Raw genomic sequence first — 16,460 nt, 5'->3', positions numbered from 1 at the left:
AAATCGTTATAATTTTATCCTGTTTTATTAGATATAAAATAAAATTTATGTGTCTTTATGTTTTTAGTTTCATCTTTCAAAAGAACTTAAATTACATTCTTTCCCCACTATTTACTATGAAATTCCATCTTTAAGTCCATTCTCTTCAATGTCTGCATCCAATGATAATTATTTTCAAATATCAGAAATCTTCACTTTGTTTTAAAAAACTTATTCTATATTTTCCCATCTGATTCTAGTCAAAGTAATATTATGAATGTTTGTTATAATATATTAGCTGTTGAGCATTCCTCCTAAATTTTTAAATGTGTTTATGTGTTACAAAGATTTATTCATTTACCTGAAGAATGTCTCTTTAAGTTTCCCCTTCTACAAAGGTATATAGGTACAGCTTACAGACAAAACAATTCCCAAGAAACTTCTCAAGAAGTAGGATACTTGGCAAAGTGTCTTTATTTGAAAGAATACTGATATGCAGAAAAATTTCCTCTCAACTTCTTATACATACACACACACAAACACACAGATACACAAATACACACATACATGTGCATGCTGAGGGGCACATATCTGGTGTCCTTTCTAAAAGTTTGCATCTCTCTTTTTTGTTACCTTTTTGTGTATTTTAAATTAATTTAACTCCCTTAATTTTCATTCTTGTGTTCATTGAGAAATTTTATTCTAGCTGCACGACATACAGTCCTTTGAAATAGAGACTGTAGGTTTTAATTCAGTAGACATTTCACTCATGATATTTCACTTAACAAATTCATATCATGTTATAGTGTTAGGTGCTTTGGAGAGACTTCAAAACTCACTTTTCTAGTGTGCTGGGGAAGTGGGACAAGGATCAAATTAGACAAGGGTACATGTTGCATTCATGATTCTTACTACCCTTGGCTGTGTCTAAGAGTTGGCCTTTTCAAGTGAAATAGAATAAGGAGTCAACAATTTCTCTGCTCATACTAGAATAAAAATGCTTACTAGGCAATATATATATATATATGTATTTTTGCCTCCTCCAGTTTTCAATTTTGATAAAATTGTCTGGTATACCATAAGCACTGATGGCTGTTGAATATAGTAGAAGACCTTGATTTGCTCTCAAGGAAATGAATATCAACTCAAATATTATTTGTTTACCTAAGATTAACTTATTTTTATTATCTTAGAATATTTACTTACAAAACTACATCCCTTCGAAAGATCCTTTTTGTTTATAATATTTCCTAGAAAAATACAGAAGTACAGAAGCAGCCTTGGAAGCTTTTACAACTCACTTCATAGTTTTGAAAGGAATCCTATAAGGAATAACACATATCCCTTTAGGAATCTATATCAAACAATTTTATACAATTAGCAATTCATTTTCTTAGTGCTTAATAAGAGGGATTGCTAAACAATTAATTACTCATATTTAATTTACCACCAATTTATGCAAATACTGCTTATAATTAGAAATGTATTAGCACATACTTCAAATTCAAATGTGGAAAGTTGAGTCATGTTCCCTTGAGTACAGTACTAATTCTCAGATGCTACTGAGTACCCTTTTCTTCTCTAGTGATACAATGGATAAAATGATTTACTAGTATTGGAAAAGGTCTTAATACACACCTGCTATTACAAGGATGTAGCTTAAGCAAAGATAATGCGACTCCTCAATTCAAGAAAGGAGATAAGAGATTTATTCACCCTCTGTCTCTCTCACTGTTGATCACATAGCTCTATTTCTTTGTATTTCAGCATTATGTGGAGGAGATGTTAGAGGGCCTAGTGGAACAATCTTATCACCTGGGTACCCGGAATTTTATCCAAATTCTCTGAATTGTACATGGACTGTTGATGTAACCCATGGAAAAGGTAATTTGCCTCATGAAATAATAATTGGACTGTCTTCCGAATTTTCATTGAGTCTATTTTTATTTAATTTTCCTTTACATGTTCTTTTGCATGAGCAAAAACAGATCAATACTACAGTATGCTAAAACACATTTCAATTTAAGTAATTGCCATAAAAATTATATTTACTCTTCTATAGTATTATAATGTGCTCATGTTTTTACCAGGCTGGTGCTATGAGAGATTTGTTTAGTTTTGATATAATAAACTAATGATATTTGAATTTTTTATAACAAGAAAACGTCAAATAAGACGGCTGTAGTTTCTGACATAGTGTTAAGTGTAATGCCCAGACCGTTTATTCCCCGAAGAAGACCACCAGAGTCCAGAGTCAAAGCTAAGCAGCAAGGATCTTTATTACAGGTTCGAACCTGGAACTCTCCCTCGCTCGCGAAACGAGACGGGCAGGAGAGCTCCCCCACTGAGCTCCGAGCAGTGTTATATAGTCTAAGAAAAGTGGGCATAGAATTATTATACAAATCAGATATATGATTGGCTAGTGTTTGAACAAGGCGATCTGGCTAACTATGATTGGTTCCCGCCATTTCTGATATTTTGGTTCAACCTTTGAGGCGGGAGAGCAGGTTTATGGCAGCAAGAGTTTATCTTACTTAAACACATCTTGTGACCTTGCCTTAGAACTTACAAAATTTCTGGTACGTGCAGAAAAACAGGTACTCACAGAACTTACGAAATCTCTGGTATGTGCAAAGATAAGAGAGCAGAACGTTTAGCAATAGGGTGTAGCGGGGGAGTGGGTACACATTTTTTTGTGTTTTTGTGTCCTTTCATTTCCCCCTCTCTCAAGTAACTGGACGTCCAATCTTGGATTTCCAGAGCATCATAATGTAGTCTCACCTTCTGGGTGCAGGAGAGGCTGGTGATGGCTACGGAGGACCATTAGTTGGATGGTATCAAATCTTTCTCTGACAAATTGGAGTATTGCACCCGGAGGGGGGGCAGTCTGCACTAGCTAGCAGTTTACCCACCTGGGGGGTTTCCCCAGGGTGAGTTTTGTTCTCATAGAGCCAGAACCTCCAGACATAGGGATTAGACGACGCAGTAGTGAGGAGAGTCAGATGCATAAGGCATAAAAGCATAGGTAAGCTAGACATGGTTACGGCTATGGGGATGATGGCACAGGGTTAGCTTTAAGGGATTGTTCTTAGCTTTGTCTACAGTCCATGTAACCGGTGCTCCAGATGGCCCGAGAAGGTCGGATGTTGGGTCCACTGGTTTGACGTGTGTGTAGTGGATCCACGAAGCGATGCCTTCTACCTTGAGAGCGGTGGGAATAGTCAGGAGTACTTGCAGTGGTCCTTTCCACCTGGGTTGAAGAGTTTCTTGCCGGTGGCGCTTGACTAGGACCCAGTCTCCCGGCTGGAACGGATGGGGCGTCGGTGGACGTCCTGTTTCGTACAGTTCTCGTAGTCTGGGCCAAATTTCCTGGTGAATTTTCTGTAAGGCTTGTAAGGAGAACAAGAGCTCAGAGACATTTTCAGTTTCAGGTTTGAGTAAGTCATCTTTTAGACTGGGGACCAGGAGTGGGGGTCTGCCATACATGATTTCATATGGTGTGAGGCCCAGTCTGTAAGGAGTATTTCGGGCCCGGAACAGAGCGTAGGGGAGAAGTACTACCCAATTAGCGCCAGTCTCCATGGTCAATTTAGTTAAGGTCTCCTTTAGAGTCCGATTCATCCTTTCTACCTGTCCTGAGCTTTGGGGCCTATAAGCACAATGTAATTTCCAATTTGCCCCAAGAATGGAAGCCAAATCCTGACTTACCTTAGCAACGAAGGCTGGTCCATTGTCTGACCCTATCTGGACAGGAAAGCCATACCTGGGGAGGATTTCTTCCAAAATTTTTTTTTTCTACAACCTGAGCAGTTTCTCTCTTAGTTGGGAACGCTTCTGTCCACCCTGAAAAAGTGTCTACAAAGACAAGTAAGTACTGATACCCATATTTTCCAGGCTTTATCTCAGTAAAGTCTATTTCCCAATAGATACTAGGCCTAGTTCCTCTACACCTAATTCCTGCGGTGGTCTGGGTTTGGGGGAAAGCGTTGTTCAATTGGCAGGCTTTGCAATTTGTTGTGACATTGCTGGCCAGTTCAGCTATGCGCCTGATTCTGAACTTGGCGTGCCTGATTAAGTCTATCATTCGCCGGGCACCCAGGTGAGTTGTGCGGTGGATGTGTTCCAACACCTGCCGTCCTAATTTCTCTGGCAGGATGGTTTGGTCATTTATATCAGCCCACCACCCATTTTTAACCTGTTTTAGGGGAAGAGTGTCCATCCATTCGCGATCCTGTTCAGTATAGTCGGGAAAACATGGCAAATTTCGCGGGCCAGGATCGGGGAGCTGGAGCGCGAGGAGCTGACTGGGAGCTTTTGCTATGCTCCTTGCGGTTTGGTTGGCTAAGAAATTGCCTCGAGCAATTGGCGTAGTTGGTTTCTGATGCCCAGGGCAATGTACGATAGCCAATTTCTTTGGCTTCCACAAAGCAGTTAATAGAGCTAGGATCTCTTGCTTGTTTTTTATTTCTTTGCCTTCAGCTGTTAATAGTCCCCTCTCTCTGTAGATGGCCCCATGTATGTGTGCAGTAGCGAAAGCATAGCGGCTATCTGTGTATACTGTCAGTTTTTTCTCTGCCCCTAGGGTGAGGGCCTGTGTGAGTGCTATCAGTTCGGCTCTCTGGGCCGATGTCCTTGGAGGCAAGGGTTCCGCCCAGATTACCTCAGTTCTGACGTTACAGCCGCTCCTGCATACCGCTGGCCTTGGTGGACGTAGCTGCTGCCATCAGTGAACCAGATGAGTTCTGTGTCGGGGAGCGGACGTTCTTGCAGGTCTTCTCACACCCCATGCACCTGAGCCAGTATCTCAGTGCACTCATGGGACGGGGCGTCCAAGTCTGGATTTGGCAGCAGTGAAGCAGGGTTTAAAGAGGTTGGGGGCAGAAAAGTTATTCTGAGGGGGTTTAACGGCAGTCCTTGATAGTGGGTGAGCCGGGCGTTACTCATCCATCGGTCCGGCGGCTGCCGGAGGACGCCTTCAATGGCATGCGGGGTTATAACGCGCAACTCTTGCCCCATGATAAGTTTATCAGCGTCTCGGACCATTAGGGCGGTCGCCGCGATTATCCGCAGGCAGGGTGGCCAGCCAGCAGCCACTGAATCTAATTTTTTTGACAAATAGGCAACTGGCCTCTGCCAGGGGCCTAGGTACTGTGTTAACACGGCTTTTGCAACACCCTTATTTTCATCCACGTATAAGTGGAAGGGCTTGGAGACATCAGGGAGCCCCAGCGCGGGGGCTGATAACAAGGCAGTTTTGATTTGTTGAAAGGCCAGCTCAGCCTCCTCCGTCCAATTGAAGGGCTGCCCTTCCTTTGTTGCTTGGTATAGGGGCTTGGCTAACTCAGCAAATCCGGGTATCCATAACCTACAGAACCCTGCTGACCCCAGGAATTCTCTCACTTGCCGTGTCGACTGGGGTCTAGGGATGCGTAGGACTGTTTCCTTTCGGGCTTTGGTTAGCCAGCGTTGCCCCCCTTTTAATAGGTACCCCAGATAAGTTACCTCCGACTTCCAGATCTGAGCCTTTGTTGCTGAGGCTCGGTAGCCTAGCTCCCCCAGTCTTCAAGAGGTCCTCAGTCTCTTGAACACAAGTTTCTGGGGACCTGGCCGCTATTAAGAGATCATCAACATATTGCAAAAGAGTTATTTCAGGGTGTTGCCGCCGGTACTCACCCAGATCTTCGTGAAGGGCTTCATCGAACAGGGTTGGCGAGTTCTTGAACCCTTGTGGCAGCCTGGTCCATGTTAGCTGACCGTTGATGCCCCTCTCAGGATCCGTCCATTGAAATGCAAAGAGTTCTTGACTTTTGGGAGCCAGAGGAAGGCTGAAGAAAGCATCTTTTAGATCAAGAACGGTATACCATTGTTTTTTGGGATGTAAGGCACTCAGAAGGGTGTATGGATTGGGCACAGTGGGATGTATGTCTATGACCCTTTTATTAACTTTTCTTAAATCTTGTACTGGTCTGTAGTCCGTACTGTTTGGTTTATGAACAGGTAACAGTGGAGTATTCCAGGATGAGTGGCAAGCCCGTAGGACTCCCTGGTCTAGGAGTCGGCGGATATGGGGCGTAATTCCTTCTCTTGCCTCCAGGGGCATAGGGTATTGCCGAACCTGAACCAGGTCCGTCCTTGGCTTAACTTCCACAAATATAGCAGGTCGATGTTTAGCTAGCCTCAAGCCCCCAGTTTCTGCCCACGCTTCAGGGAAACGCTGGAGCCAAGAGTCAATTTTTTTGATCAGGGGGCTTTTGCTCTTGATGGAGCCTGTACTCATCTTCTAAGGTGACAGTCAGGATAGATATTGGCCTGTTTTGGGAATCAGTTATCTTGGGCCCTTCTGGCTCAAAGTGGATTTGGGCCTCCATCTTTGTCAGCAAGTCCCTCCCTAGTAGAGGGCAGGGGCTCTCTGGGATGACTAGGAAGGAATGGGAGACTTTTCCTGTTCCTAAGTCTACAGTTCTCTGGGTTGTCCAGGGGTATTTTTTGATGCCTGTGGCCGCGTGCACCCAGGATGTTTTCTTAGACATTTTTCCAATTGGTTTGGTTAGGACTGAGTGTTCCACCCCAGTATCGACCAAGAAGCGAACTGGGGACCCCTCCACTTGCAAAATTACCCTGGGTTCGGGGAGGGGGTCTGAACCCCGTCCTCCCTAGACAGAGTCCTGGGTAACGAGTACGGAGGTAGGGTTAGCTGGTCTCCGTTTCTTTGGGCAGTCCTTAATCCAGTGACCACGTTCCTTGCAATAAGCACACTGATCCTTTTCTAATCCTTGCCTAGAGCCTTGCTTTTTCTGCTTTCTGCTTTGGCCATTCCCTGCCTGGGGGAAAGCTGCTACTAAGACTTTGGTCATTTCTTTGGTTGCCTTGAACTGTTTTTCTTCTGGAGTATCCCTATTATTATAAACTCGCTGGGCTATCTGAAGAAGGTTCTGAATCTGCTTTCCCTCTAAACCCTCTAATTTCTGGAGTTTTCTTTTAATATCTGGTGCTGCCTGGTTTACAAAGGACATTACTACCGCTGCCTGATTTTCCGGTGCTTCCGGGTCCATAGGGGTAAACTGTCTGAAGACTTCCATTAACCTCTCTAAATACACAGTGGGGCTTTCTGTCTTACCTTGTAACACAGAATATATTTTAGCCAAATTGGTGGGCTTGCGAGCTGCAGCCCGGAGACCCGCCATTAGAGTCTGGCAATAAATGAGCAGTCGTCCCCTACCTTCTGCCGTGTTGTAGTCCCATCTGGGTCGGGTCAAGGGAAAAGCCGCGTTAATGAGGTCAGGATTCGCAGTTGGCTGGCCCTCATCTCCTGGAACCAACTTTCTGGCCTCAACTTTGATTCTTTCCCGCTCCTCCGTTGTGAACAGGATTCGGAGGAGCTGTTGACAGTCATCCCAGGTCGGCTGGTGAGTAAACATGACACTGTCTAACAACGAGGTTAGATCTTTGGGATTATCTGAGAACCGAGCATTTTGGGACTTCTAATTGTATAGATCACTAGTGGAAAAAGGCCAATATGTGAGACGGGAGAGTCCGGTATCATCGAGCGATTCTATTTCTCTGAGAGGCAGGGCTACAGTAGAGTCAGGGAGTCGGGAAGCTTGATCCCGCTGTAAGCGGCCTCGCGTTTGGACGGCCGGCCCCCCCGGGTTACTTTCGCTCTCGGCTGCCTCCGCTTCTCGGTTCCCCTCTACGGAAGCACCACCCTGGGGGACTGGGTCCTGCGGGACTAGGTGCCGATACGGTGGGGGGAGAGTGGGTTCTAATGTTAGGGGATCCTGGCTGTCCGGCAGCACAGGGGCCGGGGGAGCAGAGGGAGTCCTTTGTCTTGTAGGTCACGTTACTAGGACCTTGCAGGGCTCAGGGATGAATGGAGTTATCCAGGGCGGTGGGTTTTCCACGAGATCTTGCCACACTGTAATATAAGGAATTTGATCAGGATGTCCTGACTGCCCTGGCAGGAAAATCTTAGTTTTTACCTTAGTAATAATAGAGAGACAGAAAGTTCCTTCGGAGGGCCACCCGACGCCAAAAGAGGGCCACTCCGAACGGCAGAAAGTAACTAGCTTTCCTTTCTTTAGTTCTACACTTAAGTTATGCCCCCGAGCCTTCACATCTTTGAAATTGGCGACAAGGAGTGAGAGCGGCGTGCTCTGGTTGTTGCCCATTTTTTGTTTGGACTGTTCCTACAAAGAGAAGGAGGGACGAAAATGAGTGTGAAGCAGAGGGGAGTATCCGACAGGTCCGGTCCTGGAAGGGGAAGAAAAGGTTTTATATTTCGTTTTGGACTTACACTTAACACTTAACAATAACGGACAGACATTGATAAATGATGAGCCTTCGCGAGCGCGTGTCGGACTTCCGACCTGAGTCAGACGGGGCAACCAAGGATGGAGGCCCCCAGATGGGCACTGAGGGACGTCTCCCACCAGTCCCGAGTGGCTGTCTTTTAGCGCGTCCGCCAAGACCGTGCCACTTACAGAACAGACCAATACAGATTACAGATTACGGATTTCGCGAAATTTCAGGGAGACAGACAGAGACAAAGACAGAGACAGTGACAAAGCCGGCTTACCTACAGATTAAGATCCATTGACTTGGGGGTCTGGTGGGCTTGGGGGAAATCCCGGACGAGCCCCCATTTGTAATGCCCAGACCGTTTATTCCCCGAAGAAGACCACCAGAGTCCAGAGTCAAAGCTAAGCAGCAAGGATCTTTATTACAGGTTCGAACCTGGAACTCTCCCTCGCTCGCGAAACGAGACGGGCAGGAGAGCTCCCCCACTGAGCTCCGAGCAGTGTTATATAGTCTAAGAAAAGTGGGCATAGAATTATTATACAAATCAGATATATGATTGGCTAGTGTTTGAACAAGGCGATCTGGCTAACTATGATTGGTTCCCGCCATTTCTGATATTTTGGTTCAACCTTTGAGGCGGGAGAGCAGGTTTATGGCAGCAAGAGTTTATCTTACTTAAACACATCTTGTGACCTTGCCTTAGAACTTACAAAATTTCTGGTGCGTGCAGAAAAACAGGTACTCACAGAACTTACGAAATCTCTGGTATGTGCAAAACAAAATCTCTGGTACGTGCAGAAAAACAGGTACTCACAGAACTTACGAAATCTCTGGTATGTGCAAAGATAAGAGAGCAGAACGTTTAGCAATAGGGTGTAGCGGGGGAGCGGGTACGCATTTTTTTGTGTTTTTGTGTCCTTTCATTAAGAAGTTGATTTCAGGAGTTCAAAGGGGAATATGAGATGCTCTGATATGCTGAGCCAATTTTAAAGCAACTAGTATATGTTTATACAAACTTGTTTACGAATGTTTCTGTTTTTGTTTATAATATTATTTAATTTATAGGCATTCTATAAATATCTGTGTCTCAGATTCTTTAGTACAGAGCTGCAGATATGTCTCACATAAATAGAGTAAAATTGCACTCTGCATAAGTAGATGTTAATAAATGTCCTTTTACAAATAAACAAGTAAAAGGCTCTGTAGTATTAAATATGGTTCATTCACAAGATTCAACCAGACTCATAAAACTTTTACAACCTTCTTCACTGTTTTGAAACGAATCCTATAAAGAATGACATGTATCCCTTTAGGAATCTATAACAAATAATTTTACGTAATTAATAATTCATTTTCTTAGTGCTTAATAAGAAGGACTGCTAAACAATTAATTACTCATGTTTAATTTACCATCCATTTTTGCAAATATTGCTTATAATTAGAAATGTATAAGTAGGTACTTCAAATTTATCAAGGTACAGTGTAATTTATCAAGGCAACAACTTATCAATGGTAAAATGACCATTCCAATATATGAAAACAAAAAATATATTAAAGTTATTTACTTGAAGATCTCAATGGGCTGATCTTCTAAAGGAGCTACTTTATTCATTTTAAAACCTGATTTTGATAAGTACCCTTTATTTTAGCTCTGTTGCTGTATTACATTATTGAATTTTACTACTAAATTGTATTTATTGAAAATAAATAATTTTTTTAGAAAATCTAATAAAAGAAAAAATCAAAATAAAAATACTTTTAGCAATAAGGAGATGTTACAATTAAAACTAAATCCTTATGTTTAATACATTTAAATGTATTGTGTTTTCACAAATAAAGTTTGCCTTTGATAAAATTACATATTATTTTATCAGGAAGTGAGAATTATGTCAGGACAATTTTAGTTAGATTTCTACAATGAATTAAATATTATTTAGAAAAAAGTGTTTTTAAAACGAGTATTCTGGTACTGAATAGCAGGAATGAAGTAGAAGACTTTGTAAACTGTGATTTTTGTCATTCTTTATTAGTAGAAGACTCTTTGCTGGAAGCTAAACAAGTATCCTATTATTCCATTGTGAAGTAGATTAATGGAGTTTAAAATAAGCTCCCTGATATTATAGAAGGGAGTGGAGTGCTACATACTGCTTGCTATGTAAATAGAGGTTTAATTAACACTTAAAGTTTTGCATCTTCACAGGTTGCAAGTGTTAATTAAATCCCTATTTACATGGCAAGAGATGCAGATGTAGATGCCTTTATTTTAAGAGCCAGCTGAGTTTGTTTGAAGTACAACTCTTCCCAAGTGTAGCCAAAGTTTCTTGAAGGAAAATCTCAAAGTTGGGAGAAATATTCAAGGTAATATAGTCTAACCTCTTTCTCAGAAAACTAGTTTCTCTGTATAGTGTTTCAGAAACAGGATGAACTGACCTGTTATGGGTATTTCTGTTGATAAGAACTATACTCCTTGGGAAAACTTGCTCATTTTTTACTTATTTAGTTGTTTAAAAATTATTCTGCAGCCGTTATCCCTGTTCTGCTCTCTGGAGCTACACCAAAAAAGCAGCCTAATCTTTGCTCCAACCAAAAGCTCCTCAAACACACCAACTCACAGTTCTGAGACTACCATGTTTTTCATGTCCTCTATCCCTAGATCTTTATTCTAAGTCTTTTCTACCCAGACTAAACACTCCTAGTTCCTTTAATTCATCATAAGATAATATTTTCATGTTCATCACCACTCTAATCAACTTTCTCTGGATACGTTCCAGCTTATCTCTTTAAAATGTGGTTTTCTAAAACTGAACACATAATGGCACAGTGTAACACCAAAACGATTTTCATTAAAGAAGAAAGTATTTGTGTTAATTAACTTTTTTGCTACCATGTTATACTACTAATTGATAAGAAGTTTGTAGTAATGTAAATCATCTTTTTAGATTACTGGGACTTAAAATACAGATAAATTAAATTCCTAAAATTCTATAATTATACAATTGCTTTTTTTTCTATCTTAAGTGCAAACTTTTATGTTTATCCCTGTTACATTTTATCATATCGATTTTGATTCAGACTTCCTATGAGATTATTTTGAAGTGATTTACATTTCACTTACATTTACATTATATAGTCAGAATGTTCTCATGTAAGTATGATCATTAGTACTTTAAGAGTTTATAAGAATCTTAACAAGTATAGATCTAAATATCTAAGTATTTAAGAAATAATAAAATTTAAATGTGCCATCTGTAATCTCTTCACCATTAAACATGAAGTCAAAGTGTTTGAACACATATAATTGTTCAATAGTTTCAAAGTCAGTTAACTACAGTGTCATTCAGCCTACGTTGCTCCTTACTTGCAGGGACACCATGAGAGATTTTCCTTAAACACATTCTATAAATCAAGATGCTAATTATAAATAGTTACAGGAAACCTGGAGAAAAAAAGTGTACTCAGAAAAAAACCCTTAGGGTCTTAGAAGTTAGGCTGTCCCTAAATAAAGCATAGTCCACACCTATTACTTTACATATCAGGAAAAAAATAAGTCAAATGGCACCCTTTAGGTGATAGCTGGTGGCATGACTGTAACTAAAACCTAGATATTAAAGCTATTTTGACTTTAAGTACAAACCTTTAATATACATATATCTGTACCATAAATTACCTTTATTAAGCATCCTGAATTAGCATTCTTACGAGAAGTAATTACGATATTGAAACCACTGACTTTTTCTCCCTGCCTTGTTAGAATTGTGTGTCTTTGCCTGTGTAATCCCCTTCTTTCCAAAATGTCTATCATAGTCTGCACCATCACAAACTTCTTGCTTTTGGAAGTCGTTGCCTTTTTTGCTTTAGGAGGTCATTGCTTTGGGTTTTTTTGTTGGTTTGTTTTTATTTTTGTGTTTTTCCTGAGATGGGTTCTCATCCTGTCACCCAGGCTGTTCCTGGCTCACTGCATCCTCAGTCTTCCTGGGCTCAGGTGATCCTCCCACCTCAGCCTCCTGAGTAGGTGGGACTACAGGTGCATGCCACTACACTTAGTTAAGTTTTGTAGTTTTTTGTAGAGATGGGATTCTGCCGTGTTGCCCAAGCTGATCTCAAACTCCTGGATTCAAGCAATCCAGCCACCTAGGCCTCCCAAAGTACTGGGATTACAAGTGTGAGCCTCCAGACCTGGATGGTCATTACGTTTCAAGGTCATTTTTCTACACCTCTACGGACCCCTTTGACAAATTAGTTACCTCTATTTCTATGCTCCTATATTGACTTATATTAACCAGTTTGGCAGAATGATTAAAATTTTACCTTTTTCCTCAGATAGGCCATGAGTTACTTACATTCTTCTAAATATTTATATTCTATAATGACTAGAATATAGTAGTTTCTCAGGATCATTTTCTTATTTGGATTAATTGACCTTCGGCACAACTTCGAAGGTCTTAAGTTGTTTTGCAGTAGTGAAAGAAAGCAGATATTACCATTTAATCCATGACTTGAACAGCAGCTTCATTTTATAAAGTGGCTTGCCAGGGCTAAATAACAGGAAAAACATTAGCTCTTATTTTGGGAAATTGATCAATAGCAATGACACTTTCTGAATACTTCCTCTGTGCCAGTCACTATGCGAAGTCATTTTCATGTTACCTTATTTAAACTGCAAAACAACTCTATTAGAGCCCTATTTTGCAGATGGAGAAAATAGGGCTCAGAAAGGTAAATAATACTTAACAGTGGCTTTGTTGGCACCAATAATTAATTAATTAAATTCTAAAATAATTCATTCTATGTATTTCAGAACAAGCACATTTTTTTCTTAAAAAATGTAAATAATATAGCATACATGACGATTTATTTCTCTTTTTTCAATCTACTCTCCTATTGTCCAACTATTTTTTTCTTAGCTTTATAAGAGAAATAAGACTTACTTATCTGAACTTTCTACCCTTACATTATTTTGCAGGAACTAATCTGGACAGTGAACATCTTCTGTTTATTATGTCAATACCCCATTTTCCTTCCATCTGTCTAGTATCAATACTGATTTTATACTATAGAACATTTGAAAAACTGACTTAATTTTTGGACTCCCTCCAAAAGGGGTTTTGTATTCCTGTCCATTATAGAGAGGAGAAAAACAAACAAACAAACAAACAAAAACAAATAAAAAAACACATTTTGAAAAATAATTTGAAAATAGTACCTTATATATTTCAAATCTTTCTCAAATATGAAATCTCTGGTTCCTTATGCAGTAATAACCTTGTCGTGGTAATGTTTGTGTTTTTAGTCTGTTTGTTTTGGTCTCATTTTCTATCCTCTTTTTTTTTTTTTTTTTAAACAATGGAGACTCTTAAGAATTCCCAATATTTGAAACTAAAATGTAAATGAATAAAAATGTTACTTGTCATACTCTCAGATTTTGGACTTTTCTTAGCAAATACTTGGGTAATATTTTAGGTCAGGTACAGAAATAAAGCACTTCAAGGGAACGGTCCCTGTGGTAGCCATTTTTTATTTCAGATGGCTCCTTACACAGTATGTTGTGTGTATTTGAGTGTGTGTATTTGTGTGAAGTCATTAGTCTTTTACATGTGTTCTTGACACTGTAATTAAATACTAACATGATACCAGAAGGAGTCTACTACATACTCACTAGAAAGGAGCAAATTTAAAAGCCCCAGATTTTCAAGTATTGGAGAAGATATGGAGCAACCATATTGTCTATGGAGATGTAAATCGGCATGGCCACTTTGTAAAACAGTATTTGTTAAAGCAACAAATATATTATTACCCCCATCATTCAGTAATTCCACTCCTAGATACGTACACAACAGAAAAAAGCACATACATTCACAAAAGATATACTCACATGTTCATGGCAGCACTGTCTACTTTTGTGATAAAATGCAAACAACTTAAGTGACCATCAACAGTTGAACAGGTAAATAGATGTGGTATATTCACAAGGTAGAATGCTATACTATACATCACCAAAAATGAACCACCCCCAACTACGCACAATGATATTGAGAAATCTCACAAACCTAATGTTGAGTAAAATAAGTCAGATCCAAAAGAATATATATGATTCCATTCCATAAACTACAAAATATATATATACAAAGCAGCAAAATTAGTTTGTGCTTTAGAAGTTGAGTGAGTGGTTACCTCCGGAAAGCTGAAATGACAGAAAAGTTTTATTAAAAAGGCTCTGGGTGTTTGTATTATTGTGACTATTGATTTGGATACTATTTGCAAAAGTATTTGGTTTATGGAAACTCATTTAGCTGAACACTTATATATACATGTTTTGCATATTATATGCACAGGTTGAAATTTGTGACAGATAAATGGAGAATAATTACATTCATTTAACAAATACCATTCCCTATGCCTGTTTTATATTTATCTTCTAAAATAAACAGCATATTTGGAAGTTAAGTTCTATAATATTGAGCATTGCTTTTATGTTGGTTGAAGGGATTGGAGAAGAAAATGGAGGCATGTACACTATTCACCAGAAAGTTGCACCTCTATTGTAAAAAAAAATATGTATTTCTTTTGAAATTTTCAGAAAACCAGGTAATTTTTTTTCAGGCATTGATTTTTTAATTTTATTTTCACGCAGTTTCCAAGACATGACTCATTATATCTCTTTTAATGAATCTGAAGGAAAAACACACATAAAAAGAATAATACAATATATATTTGGAATATTTTATAGTAATACCTCTCATTTTCAGAAAATTTAATTAGAAGGAAAGCCCTGGCTAATAGGTAGTTTGACAGTAACTCTCTGTGTTTTACTAATCTACCTGTAAATTCAGTGTTCCTATTTTTCTTAATAGGTGTGCAGTTCAACTTCCACACTTTTCATTTGGAAGACCATCATGACTACTTACTGATCACAGAGAATGGCAGTTTTACCCAACCACTGGCACGCCTGACTGGTTCAGATCTTCCTCCAACAATCAATGCTGGTCTCTATGGAAATTTCAGGGCTCAACTGCGTTTCATTTCAGATTTTTCAATATCATATGAAGGATTTAACATTACATTCTCTGGTGAGAAAATAAATAAAAAACAAAAGGGCTCATTCAATAACTTTTTTAAAAAATCAATTTTTTCAAGATATGAGCGTAACTAATGATGAAACAGAGTGAGAAATAGCAGAATAGAAGAAAAAGTTTAAAAAAAGAAAGCAAAGTAATATCTGTCAAGTTTAAGGAAAGATTAGAATAGATTGAAGATTATCTCTAGTAATAAATAAGGGAAAAAGTAAAAATTAATTAATTTGCTGTAAATCTACTGGAGTACAATAATTACATTTCTTTAATTTACAAAAATTCTGCTAAATTCTAACAGAGCTCAAAACTAGCTAAAATGCCTAGTAAATGCAAAATGAAAATTAAAATATATATTTTAAAATTTCAATTAGACTCAAAAATGAAATGAGAATTAATCCAGTGATTTCCTTGTTTTATGTGCCTAGGAAAAGACATAGAAGGCATAACCAACAGGCTAGTATTAAGATAAACCTAATTTATTATTCTGGAATTAGATAATCTGTAATCAAATTAGCATAGTTACTCCTTTCTTCTAGTATAATCTTATTTATAGACAATAGTATTACTTGGATTACAGGGAGAAAAAAAGTATGAGACCAAAGAGAATAAAATGTATTCCCACCACTTAGAGCTCTACTTTCAATTTGAATGAACACAACTAGCTATTTCTTAATACAGACACAAATTAATAAGTAAATCTTATGCCAACTTGCTAATATTAAAATGATACAAGCACTAACCTTGTTCTTAAACAACTATTTTAGTATTTGAATGAAAATATTGGGATGCTAAAATCATAAAAGTATTTTATCATGAGTAGTAAATGAACATAACCTAGAATGTTAGAAAAAAATCAAAGTTATTTTTTTAAAGCATAAAATATTAGCTAATCAACATGAAGCAATGCCTCTTGTTCTTTATTGCAATTACACAGTAACTGCTCTGGGAATATTTTTAGATAAGCTACTTCTTCTTAGGACTGTATATAAATTATAATGTTTAATCAACTCTACTGTTTCATACCCTGAAGACTGTTTAGTTGTTCATTTTCATAATGCTCATTTATTGCCTGGGGAAAAGTTCCTATAAAAATCCATAATATAATAATTTTCA

At 38.9% G+C, this 16,460-nt stretch overlaps 1 protein-coding gene across 2 annotated transcripts in view; it reads left to right on the top strand.

Moving 5' to 3' along the window:
• Positions 1 to 16,460, top strand: part of CSMD3 (CUB and Sushi multiple domains 3) — a 1,272,067-nt gene that overhangs the window by 826,980 nt on the left and 428,627 nt on the right. For both annotated transcript variants that reach the window (XM_008001392.3, XM_008001388.3), the window contains 2 exons: positions 1,747 to 1,863; positions 15,129 to 15,344. In XM_008001392.3, the coding sequence (XP_007999583.2) occupies positions 1,747 to 1,863; positions 15,129 to 15,344 (333 nt within the window). The remainder of the gene's footprint in view (positions 1 to 1,746; positions 1,864 to 15,128; positions 15,345 to 16,460) is intronic.

This window comes from Chlorocebus sabaeus, chromosome 8, assembly GCF_047675955.1.
Source record: "Chlorocebus sabaeus isolate Y175 chromosome 8, mChlSab1.0.hap1, whole genome shotgun sequence".
Classification (NCBI taxonomy): domain Eukaryota; kingdom Metazoa; phylum Chordata; class Mammalia; order Primates; family Cercopithecidae; genus Chlorocebus; species Chlorocebus sabaeus.
The sequence above is the reverse complement of the archived record's forward strand: the minus strand, read 5'-3'. Positions and strand labels throughout refer to the sequence as shown.